Raw genomic sequence first — 20,300 nt, 5'->3', positions numbered from 1 at the left:
CGCGCTGGAATATCTCAGGCGCCGATGAGATTCGCAAGGGAGTCCCCCTATTAAAACCAGAACTCCCGAATGGCAGTGATGAACGTGGTCAGACTAGCGATTCTTGCTTAGAGGCAACTGGCCAAGAACCCGGAGTTGCGTCGAGTTTCGAACACCCTTTGCTCCACTTCGACCGTAGTGTAGTGTCACAGATGTAGAATGTGTTTTCTCATCGTTTCACACTTTCACTTCAACTTTCGTCAGGTCTACGCCAGATCCTGACAGTTCGTGGTTTTGGAACCACAACCATTCCCAGCACACGCAGTATGTTTGGCTGCGGTTATCTTGGAAATAACTCCCATGCTCCTCCATGCGCACGAGGCTTTCTTGACTTCTGCGTACAGCGGGTATAGGACACGACGTGGCGTTGAGATGCGAGTAACGGTCGGCGCACTGTCGCTCGGATTTTATCTCATAGTCACCCTTCATCTACGCAAAAAGCGATGAAAACAGCTTCTGGAAATTGACTTTTCCACTTGTAGCTTTGCCCTTGACGAACTGACTAACGACACGAGATTGAGTTTCTGATGGCTGATCGCAAGAAGTGGTTTTCGTAAAGGTCCACGACACACAGTAGATGTCGGTTATCGGCGACGCGGCGAACCTTTCTAGTTTTCTCACGAACAATCCGAAGCGTCGAGTTTGAACCAGCAGCTCCTTAACTAGACCTTGGCAGTGCCTGGGCCACTTTCCATAGTGAGCGTTCGCGAGTACATTTTCATGGCATACACGTAACTCAGCACGCCGTATCTTTCCACACGTGAACGATCTGCTATCTTTACTTCGGCTTTGCCAGCGACAAGATCCCCTCTGGTTGAGATTGTAGTGTCTCCCATGAAAGCGATGAGGGGTCACGCTGCTCAGAAGCCGAACCTCGTCTGACGATCTGCGAATTCGCAATACATTTTGAAGTGGCCAATTTTCTTGCAAAAATGGCATTCTACACCTTTGTGGAACACGGCTTTTTCTCATGGCGGCGGTTGTTCCACAGTTTGGGGCACGACTTACCCAGCTGCTTCTAGGCTAAACTGCTTCTGACTGCTACCACTGTATGGCGGTGTAGGCGTGGACGTTTGGGACGCCATTGAGGCATCTCGTGCGTTTCTCGACTTTGCGACCTCCGCCGGCATGGGGGAGCCGCCTCCCTCGCAGAGATGCCCTGTTGCTTGCGAATGTTTCGCTCTGGCGAGCCTTGTCCATGGCGGTTCTAAGCGACAATGTCTGCGTCAAGTTGCAGACCGTGCTGACAACTCTGCCGTCCTTTAAGTCTAACCCAATAAACTAATACCTCCAGCGCAGCACCGAAATCCTATCCGCAACCCCACACCGGAGTTAAACTTCCTGCTCATGTGCAGTGTAACCAGTGATAGTACATGCACGTGTTATAGGCCCAGCAAGAGTGACAGAGCTTGCGGGTGATGATAAAGGCGATTCCCACCTTAGGATACACGCCGTGCCTTACTCGGGCAAACGTTGATTGAAATATGTTTTGCCAGCACGCGTCTACAAAAGGAACGTATCTTACTTTCGGTACAAAATTAGTCTCTCCAGTTTAACGGTCTTTAGTGAGGCTCGAATAAGTCCATTGTCCCTCTTGCATATTCCTCGCGTTAGACTTCAGGACATTCATTAGAAACCTCGGTCCTCGCCTGCGGCTTCAATACAACCCATTGAGTTAAATGAGGGGTCGTCTACCGCTTCTGAAGTTACTGGCTTGCTCCCGATATATTCTGAGCAACGCAATTAGACCCTCTGTGGTCCTGAATGTCTACTCCAACGCAAAGGGCATTCCGTTCTGCTGCATGGCAGCATTTGTGACCGACAGCCTCTCCGGCGTCGCTCAACAGTGCGAGATGCACTCAGGTGGGTTGGACTTGCGAACTTGTGGCCATAGTCACTACGTAACCGGCCAGGGCATGAAGCGTGATGTAAAGTTCCGCCCAGGAGCGGTATAGGGTCAGATCAAAGGTCAACTGCTCATCCGAAAATACGCACAGTAGGTATCACGACAGAAGCCACTAGAACCGAGATGCGCGTCGTTAGCATAGCACTAACAATTTAGCCGCGCGATCTGCACCCTTGATAACTGACCATCATACGCAACCACGCTGGCAAACTGAGCATAACATGGGCGCGCACTATCACAACTGGGTTGCTAAGCTACTATAAGTTCCCTGTAGCATACGCGCGGCTATGCTCTTTATCGTTTATTCTGACACCATGTTTTGATGTTGACGAGAGGTCTTTAGATACAGTTCAGTGGGGCGTGGTAATCTAGTGACACATATGGAATGAAGGTTAGACACACAAGAGCTGCCTTCGACAGATCTGTGTGATAACACGAAACGCAGCCCGCCGCCAATGTTTATTTATTGCCCCCTCAAGCCTCCAAGAAACATAGGGTGCCGCTAGTCCACACGATGCCAGAAGCCGAAGTGTAGAGCTGATGTCAACCATTTTTGCTATGTTGAACGAAAAATTGGCCACTTCAAATGTATTCGGGACCGAGAGACAGATAATTCTAGTCGCAAATTATCAGTACTATCCACAACCGAGGCTTAGCTAGTCTGTTCGGTACCGTGTGCGTCACGTACTGGCTCGCGATCTTACAGAATCTATATTATACCGGTAAATATACATCATAGTAATAGCGATAACATCAATATCTCACACCAAAAGATGGGGATTGTTCCTTACGCATAAAATTACGCCATGGTACAGAGAGAGAGAAAAACCAGTAAAGGTTCAGAGACACGCTATGAGTATCCAATAGTAATTTTCGAGTCTAATGTAACATACTCTGAAATATCCTGAGAACGTGAGATTCAGGAAATATACTTCTATAATCCGAATACAGCTCGCAGCTTAACTAGAGAAGTAGCGGTGTCGCTTCTCTCTCTCGCTCTCCATTAGAGAGCTGTGTAATGTCTCGAAACGTTGCGATAACAGCTAATCTGGACAAGTTGTCGTGCATTACAGCAGCCTTGGCTACAGGGAGGTCAGATAAGAGTATGGTACAGATGTCTCAGAAATTCCGCGTAGTCTGCGCTCTCCATAAGCTCTCGGTCATACACGACCGCAGAGAGTTCTGGTGAAACGGTACGAGTGGTTAAAGCTGATCGTCAATGAGGGATTGTCGGCGCCCTTAAGCGCGTGAGGGTTGCAGGACTATAACGCACTCACCTGCTTACGTATGTGTCATCGTAGCGTGTAAGTGCCTCTAACTCAATGTACTGAGACCATTCAGTGTACAACGCGCTCTAACCTGCAGAGTAGCGAATAGTAACAACTTAACTTCCCTATTTGATGAGGGGCGACGGTCAACCAACTGCTCTCGTCTCTATTACGTAGGAGCAATACACGGTCACGAGATCGCTCTATCCGGTGTTGTCGTCGAGACGCTAGCTATAACATCGCGATACGTCCGAAGGGTTGGAACACGACGTTACACGACGAAATGATGGGCGTCGCAATAGCTCGCTGATATGACGAGGCTATGTAGATCCTCACTGTATACTCATTGAGATTCTCTCTCAGATATGTGCCCCAGTCCAAGCTCATGTGAAGCAGAGACCAAGACTCGCAATGTCATCATCCTGCACATTAAAAAACATGCAGGATTCACCACGACTGTCACTAACTTTCACGACTCAACCGGGTTCATAAATCAATGGTTGTCGAAGAGTTGGAATGACCATTTCCTCGCACAGACACATACGGAAGTCGAGTTAAATTAGCTGCTTAGTAAATCCGACACTGATTGGGTGGACAGATCTCGCACTCACTCCCAGCTTCCGGGTACAACAAGCTGAGCATTTCGTGACTGCTCGGCACAAGTGCTGCGACTGTAAAGCACGAACCACATTCACAATTTCCGATTTGCCACAATGTGCAGCACTTGATGTCATTGATGATATCTGCATCCTCACTCAGATCAGTGGAAGTTGAACTGACACCTTCCAGTTTAAAGTAACTTGTTCATGTACTGCCGAGGAACAGGTATCGCCTGTAGCACAGAGCGCCTGGGGAACAGGTATCGCCTGTACACAGAGCCCTCACCTCCTTGGTGGAGCTGCCCGATCTCAAGTCATATCCATTGTAGTAGACAATGGAGTCTGCTTGTCTGCCATCTCTACCGGCTCTTCCAGACTCCTGTGCGAATTGTTCTACACCCCTGGGTGCACCCCAATGCACAACAATATCTACATCTGGGATGTTTACTCCCATGCCAAATGCTATCGTGGCAAAAACTACTCTAAGCTGCGAATCGGCCTTAACAAAGGTCTCCAAGATATGTGTCTTGTTGGCATCCGAAGTCGATCTATGGAACATCCCCACAACACGACTCTGCAAAGTCTTTTCCTTTGATGTAAATGCCTTATCCCCCAGCGCAAGCATGAAGTGTTCGTACAAATCTGCACATGATGCAATGTTTCTACAGTATATGATGGCTTTGCACGGGTCTGATTTGGACAGCAGCTCCTGAACCAACCAGTACAGATTCTGTCCTATGTCTTTCTTGACCTTTTGGAAGGTATACCGGATGTTGGTCCTTTCCGGAATTATTGCCACTGTCGTGCTGTCGGATGACATTTGTAGTGATTTGAAGATCTCCTTCCTCATTCCCTCGGTGGCTGTAGCGGTTAGGGCCAAGAACGGAGTGTCACTGGCGATCACAGAGCGGATTTCGTTGAGTCTAGCGTATTCCTGGCGGAAGTCGGCTCCCCTGTTAAAGTAACAATAAAAACATATCAAACATAATATATATAAATATACCTTGATACGTCACATTACTAAGTTATTAAATCAATGCTTTTATATTATAACAAATTTCAAACTAAGTTATCAACGAATCGAAAAACTGACACAAATGACAAAATGTGAGTTGATCATTATTCAAGTAGAATAGTAATTTTAGTAGCAAACTTTTTAGTTTTAACCCGATCAAATTGTTGATATCACTAATTATTTTAATATTTATATAAATTAAGAAACAGGTGACAAATATTCATGAATTTGCGAAGTAACTTTGCATACATACATACATGTACATACATACACACATATCAATATAGATATACATACATATAATACATACATACACATGTATACAAAGATACATACATACAAACATAAATACATACCACACACACATACATACATATTGTATTGTAAATATATTTAAAAAACCTCACAAGAAAATTAGTATATATTTCATTTTAAAACCAATATTTGTTATCTGTAGATTAATTTATATATACCTAAAAAATGTACAGATTACCTGAATTTAATTTAATTTTATCGGTAATATAACTTACCACTGCGTAATACAATGTGCTTCGTCTACTGCTACAGCCTTCAGAGTCTGCTGAAATCTACCTCTGGTCAACACCCTTCGCCATCGTGTGCTCGTCAGTACAGCCTCCGGGGATGCAAAAACAATTGAAAAATGTCCTTTCTCAATTTCAGTGTCAACATTGCTATCGTTCTGCATCTCGCCAACAAAGGTAGCTTTTATGCCGAAATCTGTCAATGCTCTGACCTGATCTACCATCAATGACTGTAATGGTGAGATAACTAGCAAAGACGAGTCGGTCTGTCCGAGCACTCCATTGAACACTTCTGGCAGAAACGAGTATATGTATGACTTGCCGTAGCCAGTTGGAAGAACAACAAATGTATCCTTGCCATTCACTACTGACTCAATTGCCGTCTTTTGGTAGGTTTTGAACTCAATGTGATATTTTGTCTCAACATCGCTTACAGCTTTCGCCATGGTCGCCATTTTAATTTTAACCGGTAGTGACGTAATCCCGCTACAGCTCTCTGATTGGGCGCAATCATTTCTTGGGAAGCGGGCTGAAGAAGCAAGCGGTACAGGCGGTGAAGTGAGCTGAAGCGGAACCGGAACCGCCTGTATCATACAGGTTAGGATCACTACCTGCAAAATGCTAGAATGTGCTTTCAATTAGGCTCGTTTACAGTATATATATATATATATATATATATATATATATATTTTGAAAATTTGTTATCTGCCTTTATTTGGAATATACTTGTGTTTTTAATTAGATGCCATACATCGCTTCTGCCGAGTCGATGACGATCTCATGTGCTTGCAGTAATAGCGGATCATTTTCAGGTGTACCGAATCACGTACGCGTTGGTCCCAATAAAATGTAAACTATACGGGGACAGATGCTAATTAGGACTTACGCGGTGTCCTGCATTCGTAATCAATCGATATTAGCCACTGGGTACTGTACAAACACTATATATTATTTCAATAATTCACTGTTAAATCGCAATCCGTGTTGAGCGCCATGCAAGCACGGCCGCCATGTTGTTGCCACAGTTATGTGGGTTATAGCGTATTAGTTTTGTATCGCAGTATCGGTAGTATCGGGCAGAATGGTGAATCAAGTGTTATTGACAGCGTTATAAATAATTGTATCCCCCGAAAGAGTTCGGGGGGATACTATGGATTTGGCCTCGTCGCGCCGCCGCCGCAGAGATTTCCTTGTGAGCGCTCTACCGGCTGCAGTGCTTCTCGGATCATTAGTTTTTACCTGATTGTCATGAAATTTGGCACACAGGACCAATTTATACATATATATATATATATATATATAGGACATGTTATATCAGCCCTGTGTGCCAAATTCCATGACAATCGGGTAAAAACAGCACAAGTTACAGGGCAATTCCACGGTCAGTCGCATTACACTTTTAGTGGTGTCAATCTTAATTTGGTGGTATGCAGTTTTTACAAGGGTGAGTCTTTCTGTCAAGTTTATACACTGATTTCAACTTGACACGCCAAAGCTTTAAAGTAATGGCTATTGGAAATGTTGCAGGCTTTGTACTGTGAGATGCCATGACATCGTAAAAATCGGTCAGTCGGCATTACGCGAACAAGGCCAAGGCAAAAAATCCACTTATCACAATTCAAAAGTTTCCTCAACCAAAACACTTTCCAGTTTATTACATGCAACACATGACCTCCACACAGAAGTCTCAAATAAGGTATTTACATTTGGTAAGCAACTTAAAAGTATCCTTTGTGTACAGAAAAACCCTGGTTAGTCGCATTACGGTCAGTCGCATTAAAGTTTGTCCATCAAATAAGCAGGGCTCGACTTTAACGGTGGCCCGGGTGCCATGGCCACCTGAAACGGCGTCGGGCCACCTGAAACTGTCGGGTTGGTGGCCCGCCTGGCACAATAAAAATAAGGCCGTGGCTACGCGACCGGTTCCGGAAAAGGAACCGCTAGGCTACGCGTCCGGACATCCATCTCACACAGAGATCTTGCGACACGTACACGCATGATTGCGCAAGGGGACGCTCTGCTGATTTCCGAGTGTGTGTGTACGTGTGTGTGTGTGTGTGCGTGTGCGTGTGCGTGTGCGTGTGCGTGTGCGCGTGTACGTGTGTGTACGTGTGGTTTACTGGAAGCAAATTTTGAGAATGTGAATCGCAACAAGAAACAATGCTTTCCCTAAAACAAAATTGGCCTAAATCAAAACAGTAGTACACGTGCAATCCATTCGCTACCCATCAGCTGTATGGGTTTGTTGCGCAATTCATTTCTCCGTGAGTTCAAGATAAGACAAGTTCGTACGTATGTGTTTACAAGTGTATGTATAGAGAGGGGTGTAGGGATGATACACTGTGGTGACAGGAAGGGTGTAGGAGGAGGGGTGTAGGGATGATACACTGTAGAGACAGGGAGGGGTGTAGGAATGATACACTGTAGAGACAGGGAGGGTGCAGGGGGAGGGGTGTAGGGATGATACACTGTAGAGACAGAGAGGGTGTAGGGGTCAGGGGGGAGGGGTGTAGGGATGATACACTGTAGAGACAGAGTGGGTGTAGGGGGGAGGATGAAATGCTTCTGTGCAATGTCTTTGATTTGTTTAGCTTTTTCAAAGGTCGCATCTAGGTCAAGATTTTTATTTCTTGCATTGATGTCAGCTGCTGTAAGTTCATGTACCTTGACCTTGGGCATGTTGGATGCGGCACTTGCAAAGGTTGCTGCATTTCTGACGCTATGCTTCCGCAATCTTACAGCATCCCACACAAACCTCTTTGCTGCACCCCCGATTCCGTCAACAGGCCCCTTTCCATGTGACGTTGCAAAGAAAGACCATTTGATTTTGACATCATGCTTTTTCTCAAGATCTTTAATTGCTGCAGCTACAAACTTGTTCTTGAACTGTGACCGCGGTCCATCGGACCACAAGGACACAATCTTCACGTGTGATGGAAGGTGCTCCAAAGCTCGCGCAAATCCATGAAAGTCCTTAAATTTAAGCTAACCATTTGAGTGGGAACCTTGTATTTACAAGTAAACAAGTGAAAACAGGAGTGTTCAAAACTGCCTACTGTGACTAGCACAAATCATGTACTTATATTATAACCATGTGCTTTGTAGAAGTGCATTGTGGGTACTGGGTAGGTTTATAAAACAATGCTGCCCTTTATCCATTCATTAGTGACATCTCTGCAGCTGTCCATATCTCTGCTGCCCTCTATTTAGTCATGACTAAGATCTCTGGCTTTACTGATCTCTTTGCATCCTCTTCTTGAAATCAGATTTGGTCAGTCGCATTACCGGTTAGTCGCATTACAATTCTGGTTGGCTCGTTATTAAATAATGCTGACTAAAGCTTTCAATTCCTTAGTCATTTCAGACTTGAAATGCCAATAAAATAATCAGTGGATTTTTGCTATAATTGAAAACAAATCATCTTTCGGTCAGTCGCATTACACCACATTGAAGCTTTAACAGGTACACTCACTGTACGGCTTGAATGGAAGAGGCAACTTTGAATTTATTTTGGATTGTAACAGATGGGTCATGGTACTAATTAAACATATTAAACTTTTGATGGAAGAATCTTTTTTGAAGAAAATATACAACTTAGAAGAAATCTCCTTGGCATGCTCACTTTTAATGCGTCTAAGAACAGTGGGAAAACAGGTCTGCCTTTGCACAATGCGACACAGAACCCTTAAAAAAAGTTTATTTCTGTTTACTTACATATGTTAGCTATAACTTAGAAGTGGAAGGAAAGTTGTGACATAGATTTTATTTTTTGGTGTCTTGTCCATGTTTGCTTGGAATTGCCCTACAGGTTCTACAATATTTCCACAAAAATGTTGTTACCATGGCAACGATGACTCCGCCCACACCAAAAACGATTGGCGTCTTTGCTTTACTATAACGCACCTTCATGCCAAATTTGAAGATGATTCGATATCGGGTAAAAACTGCAAAAACTTAAGGAAATTATTTTTTTTTTAAAGGTAAAAAGGAAGGTTTTTAAAGGAAAGGGATTATTTCACCTTTACCTTGACCTTGATCATATTTCCCTTCCGCTCTCTAACTCAGCCCCTAATTGACCTAGCGCGACCAAACTTGGCAGGGCTCAATTTTAACAGTCGTTCGGTCGTTCGTGACGACTGGATTTTCTCTATGGCAACTACAAATTGCTTCCGTGGTTGTCCGGTGTCCAACCTCTAAATTATAATTTTGAAAATTTTGAAAATTTTTGCTCATCTGTGACTTGACACAGTTTTAATGTAAATGTTATGAAATAAATTTCATGCAACTTTTAATTACTATTATTATACGTCATTGATCCCAGCATCATTTACCACATTACCAATATTTTATTCTCTTCATATAATGAGTGCATGAAACAATGCGAATGGCCATGTCTGCTGTCACTGCAATACGTACAAAATGTACATGATTAGGTTTTTTGCTTTACAGCACTGAGCATCACGCGAGCAGAGCTCATGCAGCGCATGTTTAAATAATATCTGGACAACCAAAAACTCTTGAGGGACAACCATATGCTACTCTCTTGGTTGTCCTCCGGACAACCCCCAAAAAAACTTAAAATTGAGCACTGCTTGGTATGCTTACACATCTTGGGGAGAAAGTCTGTCGCATACCAAAACCACCACTGCCCTTGACCGTAGTTTGACCTTGACCGTCGACTTACATTTTCTCTTCGGCCTCCTAGGGTAACCAGATTTCATATACTTGCACATCTGAGGCAGACCAGAACGTTGTCTAACAAACCTTTGTCTTTGTAACTTATTTAACTTTACCTGCCCTCTACGTCCTTACAGAGATATTCCATTCATACTAGATCACGGGGGATACATGTAGTTGGCGGCAACTGCTCGTTTCTAGTTTTTAGCTCATCTGACATAGTCAGATGCAGCTTGTAGAATCGCATGAGCGTGCGTGCGTGCGTGCGTGCGTGCGTCCTCAACAGTTGGGCACAAATCTAAACGGCTCGACGTATGGATTCGAAAAAGTCGGACGTGGTGGGGTAATCCGAAAACGAGTTGGGATGTCGAAGCTGGGGGGTCAAAACGTCAAAGGTCAAGAGGTGTAAAAGAAGGGCGAACATTCCATCCTTAACTTAAGGATAGGGAGAAATGCAGAATGCGGCACAAATCAACGGCTCGACCTTAGGCCGCTCGTGATAGTCGGTGTATAGGCATCATAGGTAGGAAAAACCATCACTGGTGCCGAAATTGGAGGTCACAGGTCAACGGTCAATGGGGCACAGGGCAGAGTTTAGACATTTTCTGAGGACATGGTCTGACGGAGCGATTGAAAACTTTTTGTTTCAGCGTGACCATAGCATTTTTTATGGCTTTATTAAAAGGACGCATGAAATGGTATTTCTGCTGACATGCGAAGAGTAAGTGTCGGATAACCTTTTGACCCTCAAGAGGAGGGTTAAACATGGATTTGTTTACTGTTAGAAAGAATTTGATTGCCGGGTTTGCTAACTAGTGTATGTTTTACATACTGGCACGATAGCATGCAATGGTATCATTTCTTGGAATTTTCACCTCATAATTATAAGAGAATTCTTTCAGTTCCATCGAATCTTCTTTACCTGTGCCTGTGCCTTTTCACCGCAACAGGCTTTATCTGTGTCAACAAATAAGCTTCCTGTTCATCTTTAGTCGAGTAATCCATATTGAAATGATGAATCAATTCATCACGTTCGTTCGTCGTAACATTTTCGAAGCACTTAAACCTTTTACAGTGACAATCATTGCCAGTTGTATGTCCGGCCAACCTTCTCTTTTTGTACATATCTCTTTTTCGGCCGTTAACTTTACGTTTTTTCGCTTTATCTGTTAGAACAGTATGTTCAAAATCATCTGACTCACTCATGGTGTCTACTTGCTTATGTCGTGTAGGCCTAATATCACTCACTTCACTAATTAGTAGACTAGAGTCTAGACACTCAAAAATTAAATGATTTACACAATAAAACTGACCAGGATTGAAATGCAGGCGCAGCCATTACTTTGTGCCGTATATAGTAGTGATGATAGCCCTTTATAGTCACATTTTCCAGTCTGACATTTGCTAAAGGTGAAGCTAATCCAGACTCAGAGGTGGAAGGCAGTGGCACGAACGGATCACTAGAAGAGGCAGCCTCTGGAATTGTCTTTGAATGAGTGGTCTTAATTTGGAAGAAAAACAAGCATATAATTTGACTTGGTGTCAAATACCTGTCTACATTTATGATGACAAGTAATATCAGTGATGAAAACTTACCCAAAAATGTAGTAGCCAGCTGGGCCCCTAAAGTAAAAATATTAGGGGCCCAGCTCAAATTTTAAGGGTCCAGCTTATAGCACGTAGCGCAGAAGTTCGGGATTCGTCTTGGATATTGACACTAAAATGGTGCTCTAATATGCATTCTGGGCATGAAGATTCAGAGCAAATCTTTTGAGAAAAGAACTGCAAGTATTTTTTGTAAACGGTACAAAGTCTATGAAAATACAAGATGTTGTCACTTCAATAGGGCGACAGCCAGGTGGTGTCCGATGAAACGTGCACGACCAGTGACAAATACAAATATTTATTGAGGGGACTCCGTACCATACCTTAGTGACAAGAAGTAAAAAAGAAGTACTTCAACATTTGTTTTTATTACGCCATTAATTAGAGTAGTTACTCAATTGTTTTTTTAAACAGTTTCCATGTCATTGTCAGAGTCTATCCAGTCACCATTGTCATTTACTGTTTCAGCATCATCAGCCGTCATCATCATGTCTGTTTGAGTCCCTGTTCTATCTTCAGCTCCATTATTCTCAACAAGTTCCAATGCGTTTTCTGCCATTTTATCTTTCGTTGGCCTTGACTTGACACCCTGCTCGTTCCATAAATTTATTACTGGCAATGGATCAAATTCCGTGATTGGCAGGGACAGCATTTTTATCGCATTTTATTCAAAATTTAATTATTTTCTTCAATATATTTTATTTAGTATTGATCACAATTTTTATTAGATTGCATTGGATTGTATTACAACCATGTTACAACCACTGACTAACTAGTTAGTGTACAGTAATAGAGATCAGTGGTAATTCAAACCCACATTCATTCCCAATGATCAGCGGCAATGTCAGATACAACACCATGTACAACACATGCTCTCACTGGCTGAGTTCCCAACCCTGAACCAATGAGAGCCCGGTTTACGTTTCACCAGGCAATCAACATGTAAAATGGCCGCCCCATGAACGTGCATCAACGTTGGTGTTCCTACTCTTAGTCCTAGCAGCATAGATTGAATTAGTTTTCATTATAGTCAGGGTTCTTGTTAACTTTTGACTAAGCAGGTAATTTGACAATGAATAGCAGGTAACTGTTTTTCCGGCACGGACGGTAGGGCGAGCGGCGAAGGCGCGAAGCCCTGCTAGGGGGGTCAGGTGACATGGACCCCCGGAAAAAAAATTCTGATTTGACCCACAAATAGCCTATTTTGATGGGTATGGGTTCTAGAATTTGGTAGTTTAGATAGGAAAATATATGCTATTAAGAATCTAGTATAAAAAGAAAAATCATAAATGTCAAGTAAAAGTCCAGGTAACAGTGTATTTGGGCAATTCCATGATTAGTTACGTTACACTTTATGGTCATTTTTACTCTAAGGTTGGCTTCTACATGAAGATGCTATGATATTATGTTTCTATTTTTGTAGTGTCATATCCCTCTAAGACAAAACCTACTTCACACCATAAAACAGAATCATGAGACACATTTCAGTAAATGATAACAAGAACTTTAATTTCGTTAGTTACGTTTACATAAAAGAGGACATGGAAAAAATGACAAGATTTTGTCCCCAAAGTTCCTCAAACTAGGTTCACTAAAACAAAACTGTGACATTCATGTTAATTGCGGTGTTCTTGCAAAGTTATTTGATATGAAACATTTTAGTAATAGCTTTAAAATTTTCACAGTAACAACAAAACATGTTAGTTACGTTACGAATTAGTTTCGTTACACTTTGTCCATGCATCAAAAAAATGCATTTGGTCATGTTTTTCTCACACCCTAGTGTGCATGTGCTGCACCTTAAAAATTTGTACACTCTTGAGCAGTTTACATTTTCAAACATCATTGTGTTCGCTGATCTTGATAAAAATGTTAAGTGCTTAAGTTGTGGCTTAAAATTATACAGTCTCTTCACTTAAGTGCTAACCCTAAGACTCAACCACGATGAGAACTTATTTGCTCATGCTGCCAAAGTAAAGAGCTAAATGCTAGCCTAAGTAAAGTAGATATATATCAAAACAGTGATGACCGGTACCATGTGCATCGTAAGTACTCAGGTAACACTATTATTAAACAAAAAGATTAAATGAATGGGTGTCTTTCTCTTTTAGTAATAATTAGGAATAAAAAACAAATCTAAGGAGGGTGCACACATAATGAACGTCTTTGTGCTTACAAACTAAAATAAGTGCAGGCAAACAAAGGTTCATTGTCTCAAGGCTATCTCAACAGTCACTTGTTAAGATTGCTTCTATCAGAACAGAAATTTGAATGTCCGGCCTGTTGTTGTGCAACCTCTGACATGTCCAAGTTGCAAAGAATCATTTTGTTCTGCAAGTAGTAGATAATGTCTTTCCGAGCGGGCCATTTCCAGTATTTTCTTGCTCGCTGCATGACAGAAACCTGGAATTCTTCCCCTACTACCGCAACTACTTCACCTGGAAATCTTTGCCCATCATACTCCACGATGTACCAATCTCCAATGCTGATTGACTTGCCTTTTCTGATGTTAGCAGGGCAGCTCGTAGATGGGACACCATCATTGATATCTATGACTGAGTTGCACATGGGCGTAGAAATTCATTCCCCAATCCAATCCGGGGGGGATGGGGGATGCTCCACCCGCTCTTGAAAGGAGGGGATAGGCACTGGTAACAAATATCCCCTGCGAGATTCAACAAAAAAACTCCTTCTCCTGCCCTACTTGAAAGTTTCAGCTACTTATGACCCCTAATTTGGAGACATGGGCAGACCTAAATCGATTTCAATTACTGCACGGCGTGTACAGGGGGGGAGGGGTCAGGGGGTCCGGACTCCCCCCCCCTGCTCGCGCAGAAACGCATCTGAGGGGGTCTAATTTCAAAAAAATTCTGGGGGAGGGCCCTCCAGACCCCCCCTTCGCGTCATCATCCCCCCCACTCCTCGGTACGGATTTACGCCCCTGGAGTTGCAGCTATCCTTTGACAAGATATGTGTCTCGATTTTGCCATCAACTTCCATCAGAGAGTGCATCTTTGAGAGTTGCATGATTTCAAAAGACTACTGTTTGAAAATGGTAAGAGCTAGACTGTTACTGTAATGGAAATAAATGTTCAGTATCATCAGTAGTTTCTTAAATTTCTGAAATAAAATTTCTTACCTAATTTGCATATGATGACGTCATCACATGGCGGTCATCTTGGATTTCTTGAAATTTTTAATATATCTTCCCATAAATTCCCTTTTTAGTCTATTTGCTCAGTTCTTTTTTTATATTGTTTGGATAAATGCTATCTATGTTCAATTCCAACGTATGTACTTGAGTAAACACAATAAAAGTTATCCTAGTCTTTTGTCCTTACTTAGTGTAAATGCCCAACACAAATGATCTAGTTTCGCGGTGCGTTATCAATATAAATGTCAACCGTGAGATAGGATTTTGTCTTTGTTTCTGAGACATTTTACCTATCCAGATGGCACTGTTTGTAGTGCTGTAGAGTATGGTATCTCTCATTACAAGGATAAGCACACAAAGTCCTGCTCCACATTGGCGACATCTGTATTTGGTCTGGCGGCGACCACCTGAACGGGAGCGATCAGCGCACACTACACAATCAGGACGATCTTGAACTTCGTCAAGCCAATGGCGTTCCACTAGCCTTTGAAGCATCTCCCTTGCGGGTCTTCCCACCCTGAACTCCTTCTTTCTATGTCCTTCTAGTAATGCAGTGCCAGGGCATTCACCGTACAGATGCTCACAAGCGCATTGAAGATCCGGTTGTACCATTTCTTACTTCTATGAGGGAACAGATAAGTTTTCAACCTTTGATCTGCAGTGTCCACTCCTCCCATGTAACTATTATATCTGTCAACACAGAAAGGCTTGTTGATGTCACGATTTCCATCTGGTGTGCCCTTGCCCGAATCCGCTTTGGGACACAAGAGTTGTCATGAATGGATGAGAGCATTGTCAAACGTTTGGTATCGTGCCAAGCACAGGCTAACAGGTGGTTTGAACGCATGAACACAAGATCATCTCCCTTACGAAGCGCCAACACATTAGTTTTGAGTTCATCAGGCATCCCCCTGCGATTACAGTTTACAGTCCTACACAAACCGGTGTCATTGTCAGCCAGTTCATTGGCCAGAGCAAGACTCGTATAGTAGCTATCCATATAGACTTCATGTCCTTTCCCTGTGAACTGAGGGGTCACCAAATTCCTCACTGTCAGGTGAGTTGCACCCATTGCCAAATTGTCAGGATCACCTGCTTCTTCTTGGCCAGTATACATTGACCACTCCAAGACGTACCCTGTCCCTGCCTCACTCAGAACAAATGCTTTGTACCCATATTTGTCTAGTTTTCTGGGATTATATTGTTTCAGTGTTGATCTCTCCTTGAAGGCCACAGTTATCTCATCTAGGGATAATTCCTTTCTTGGGGAATACATGGCTTTGAAGCGTGGCACAATTTCTTCAATGATTGGACGTATCTTAAACAGGCGGTCGTGACCAGGCTCGCCACGCGATATGCGATCGTCATTGTTCACGAAATGAAGGAATGACAAGATTATTTGAAATCTGTTTCTAGGCATAACCTTGTTGAAGCCTGGGGTTTCAGTAAGCCAAAATAGTTGCCAATAGTCTGTGAGTTCAGCTTTGTCAACTAACCCCATGGCAAGGTGCAACGCGAAAAATGCTTTCATTTCAACTATTGTTACTTCATACCAGTCATGATATCTGGACTTGGGTTTCAGCACTGTATCCTCAGCCTCCAGATATTGTTGAGCATACCTATTTGTCTCCAGAACAAGAATATCCCAGAAATGATCACTCAGAAACAATGATAAAAAGGTCAGAGGGTCTGCATCAGTCAAGTCCTGATCACCAATGTACCCCTGATCTTGGCCAAAAGTGGGGATCCATGCATTATAATTTTCTAAATAATCCAATTGAACCCAATCATAGTCAGTGGCATTCCCAGCAGCTGCTCTATTTTCCCGTCCTCTACCACGACCCCTGCCTCTTCTGGCTGCATTCTGCCCTCTCCCAGGTCTGCCATGTGCCCCTCTGGGCCTGCCACGTGGCCCTCTGGGCCTGTCACGCCCCCCTCTCAGAATCGCTGTCAGCGAATAATTGGTCTATTGTTTCTTCAACATTGAACTTAATTTTCTTGTCTTCTGGTCATTTTGGCAAAACAATCGGTGATTTTCCATCGAAATTTACTCCAAAACTTTGAATAACAACATACGATTATTTTGGTGTCGAATTGATGCGCTACACATACGCCATCTAGCGGGGATATATAAAGGAAATTCCTAGCCGTGTTTTCGTATTTTTTTTAATGTTTTATAGTGGGGTGTATCCTGTCGCAATTCGGCGACGGTGGCAGGGAAAGGGTTAACAACGATTAAAAACGCCACATTTCGATTCGATTACAAAAATGAATTTGGAACATATCGGACTACATGAACCTCGGTGTCTCCAATTTCCAGGTCCCAACAGATGAAACTACTGAATACAGTACATTTGTTCATAACTGAATATTTGTGTTGCCATAACTGATAGGAATGACAAAGAATTAGGTCACATGAACAGTATGTTTATTACATATACATGTAGCAAAGCTGTACAGGTATAAATTAAGATTTCAGAATGCATATGTACATAATAAACATCTGGTTTATACATGTATTACAAGGATTTATTTTTGCAGAAATTTAAGGATTTGGGACTGAAAAAAAAACATGTGGTTTGGAGGGAATTTTAGTTTTGTGGGAGATCGGTTTAGGGGGGTTTCTCTGTACATGTACTCACTGGCACATATAGTATATATATCAAACTCAGCAGCACTACTTTTTAAACCTAGACTGTTGATGCTCCAAAAGCTCTGATTTGGAAGGTCTAGGTATTGGAGCAATGTTAGCTGGGAGGACTGGCAGTGGACACGACTCTAGTAACTCACTAGCCACCTTTAACTCTACTACTCTCTCCATCATTTGAGGAATGTGTGGATACTCTTTATTATCCATGACAGGCTTCAGTACCCACTACTTGTTGTGTTTTGTGCAAACACTTCTGTATCGCAACTGTCCTTTGTCCTTTCCCTTTTTTACAACTGCCTGTTTCCTGTTAACATTTTGTGAGTAGTCAAGCGCAGCAAGTTGTGTTCGAGCGATCATTCTCTTCATCCCAAAATGCTGTCGTTTTGGACAGTATTTTGTGATGAGGGAATGATACGACTCCAAATCACCAGTGTGACAAAAGAATGTGAACTTGGTGACGTCATTGAGGAAGCGCTTATTAAGAACTATTTGCTTAATTTATTTGTGAGCTTTGCTGTCAAGTTTCACTCATTTAGTCTGCCTCTCTTCTGTGGGTTCGAGTGGGGGGGTGACTACAGCGTGTAATATAGTTACCGGGGAACTTGTGCACATTACAAACATGGTAAATAATGGAAATAAAACATTCTTTTAAAATATCAGGGTTACCATCGCAGTTAGCGGCTGACCACCATAAATGGTTACTAATTGATTTCGACCACTTAGCCACTGACAGACACTGTGCTTTCTTGCCAGCTGCAGATAACTTTTTAGACAACTATTTGGACATATGCCACACATACTAATGCTGTCTGTATACAGGGCTGAGAATTGCAGTGGTAGCTTGTGATTTGCACGTTTCTGTCAGTGGCAAGTGTCTCCAGAGAGAATCCATCGTCTTGCAGACTTTGGATACACCGTTCTAGGCCAACTTTTTCCATGCCAACTGAACTAGTGGCTTCAGCCACATGAATAACTTTGAAATCAACAATCTGTCTCGAATCTAGTGAAATGGTGCGGGGGTCGAATCGTATAGTTGAATGCGGTTCTTGATGTCGCCGCTCCAAATGTATGGAGTGAGCGTTAGAGTTCTAAGCTTTGCGTTGATTATTGTTCCTTGCGTTGTGTTTTTCGTAACCCGACAATTCGTTTCGCGCTAGCTGAACAGCTACTTGAAGAGTCAGTGTACAGAGCAAAAACATTGTCGGAGTCCAAAGCCGGTGTTAACACACTAGAGGTTTTTTCACGTATGAACACTTCATTATATATTCACACTCTACTTATATATGCACACATACAAAAGTGCATAAAGTCTGCAAACTGAACACTGCTAAAAACTACCCGTCAACGTACATCGCATTCATACGTATAACGTCTTGTCAAATCTGTCAAGTCGCCACTACTAGAATAGCTACACGTGCACGTGTCACAACTAAAAACCAAGAACTGATCATTTCGGAGTGCGCAGCGTTATATATACCCTCGTGCAATGTGACGTCATCCTAGAGGCACCACTGGCTACGATGCCTCTAAAAACTCCACGCGCCTCCAGCAGGGGCCGCCACTCGGCAGCGCGGTGCCTAAAACTTTATACGTTTACACTTTAATTTATACACCAGAGGTCACCACCTAACTACAAATGCTCTAAAACTGCTGGCCTTCCAGGCCCTAACCGGCACACGTCAACATCTTCTACAAGTCACATCCATCGACTAATAGGCATTATTATCCATCTCGCAACGTCCGTTTTCACTCACAATCTACGCTGGCGCATCCGGCCATAACATCCGGTTGGCAGCTAAATACGTCAGTCATCTGTGGCTTACCAAATTCACAAAGCCATATTCCAAGCTTTCACACATAGCCTAGTATAGTCTACCTACTTAATATTCACGAGTGCACCAACGCGGTGTAAACATGTTGTTCCCACATTTTACGGCGTGCCTTGCTAGCCTGATGGCTACGCACACTAAAATCACGTATAATTCCTATACAATACTTTTTCTAATTACAAGCTCTACGCACCGCACTGTTACATCACTCCCCCCGCAAAATAACTTGCTTGACTTGATGTCAACAAGTGTCGTCCTAAAACACTAACATAAAAAAACGAATGCTGTATACTGTGCCGCATTCCTCAGCCACTCAACTAACATAGCTCCTAACCAGGGCTGCACCATGAAGGGCTGATGTCTGGTAAACATGATACAACGTAATTATTAAGCTATTCAATCGACATTACCTAAGAACCCTTAAGTAAATTAGACCTTAACTAACAGACGTGCGGGCATTACCCATTATTCAAGATTTACAATTTCTTTTTACTCGCTATACCTAGCAATGCGCACTCAGCACTACACATAAGATTAGGCATTGTGCATATAATGACACAGCCTCAATTTAATACTTATTACAATCACGGCAAAATGCAATCATGGACAATGGAATTATGGATGGATTTATGGAAATTATAATGTAGTCGCTGGGTAATTCTGCTGCCAGACGACTGTGCGCTATAGCTTGCGTGCTATGTATGCGCCGTGTAATTGCTTGACTAAACTTACGAATGTGATAATAAAATGAGAGTAGACTGATGTGGATTACAAACTGCCGTTTCACTATTGAATACTTACAAAATCAGTACAAATCACACAGGGTAGACTAGAGGTTTTCAGAAATTCACACAAGTAACACAGGGTAGAACACTGGTTTTAAATTCACATATAATCACTTAACACAACAGAGGGGTGAGTACACGAGAGCCCCGTTTCTTCCGCGCGAGCTCTCTTATACCTGCCTTCGTCAACGAAGCCGTGAAACCCTTCCCCAAATATGTTTCTCCCTATCA

General features: G+C 42.8%; 2 protein-coding genes across 2 annotated transcripts; both read right to left on the bottom strand.

Moving 5' to 3' along the window:
• Positions 1-3,038: 3,038 nt before the first annotated feature.
• On the bottom strand, positions 3,039-5,847 carry LOC106810601 (ATP-dependent DNA helicase Q-like SIM). The gene is made up of 4 exons (XM_014814006.1): positions 5,358-5,847; positions 4,026-4,765; positions 3,825-3,884; positions 3,039-3,127 (listed from the first exon to the last, which is right to left on the bottom strand). The coding sequence occupies exons 1-4, from the start codon at positions 5,822-5,824 to the stop codon at positions 3,039-3,041; spliced, it is 1,356 nt and encodes a 451-aa protein (XP_014669492.1). The 5' UTR covers positions 5,825-5,847.
• An 8,967-nt stretch (positions 5,848-14,814) lies between these two features.
• On the bottom strand, positions 14,815-16,692 carry LOC106810600 (piggyBac transposable element-derived protein 4-like). Its single transcript, XM_014814005.1, is given in 4 exon segments — positions 14,815-15,151; positions 15,154-15,422; positions 15,748-16,528; positions 16,642-16,692. Coding segments are annotated over 4 exon segments (1,161 nt in total). The 3' UTR covers positions 14,815-15,091.
• Between the last annotated feature and the right edge of the window lie 3,608 nt (positions 16,693-20,300).

The sequence above is a fragment of the Priapulus caudatus genome, unplaced genomic scaffold (genome assembly GCF_000485595.1).
Source record: "Priapulus caudatus unplaced genomic scaffold, Priapulus_caudatus-5.0.1 Scaffold456, whole genome shotgun sequence".
Taxonomy (NCBI): domain Eukaryota; kingdom Metazoa; phylum Priapulida; class Priapulimorpha; order Priapulimorphida; family Priapulidae; genus Priapulus; species Priapulus caudatus.
Note: the sequence above shows the minus strand (reverse complement) of the source record. Positions and strands in the feature narration are given on the sequence as shown.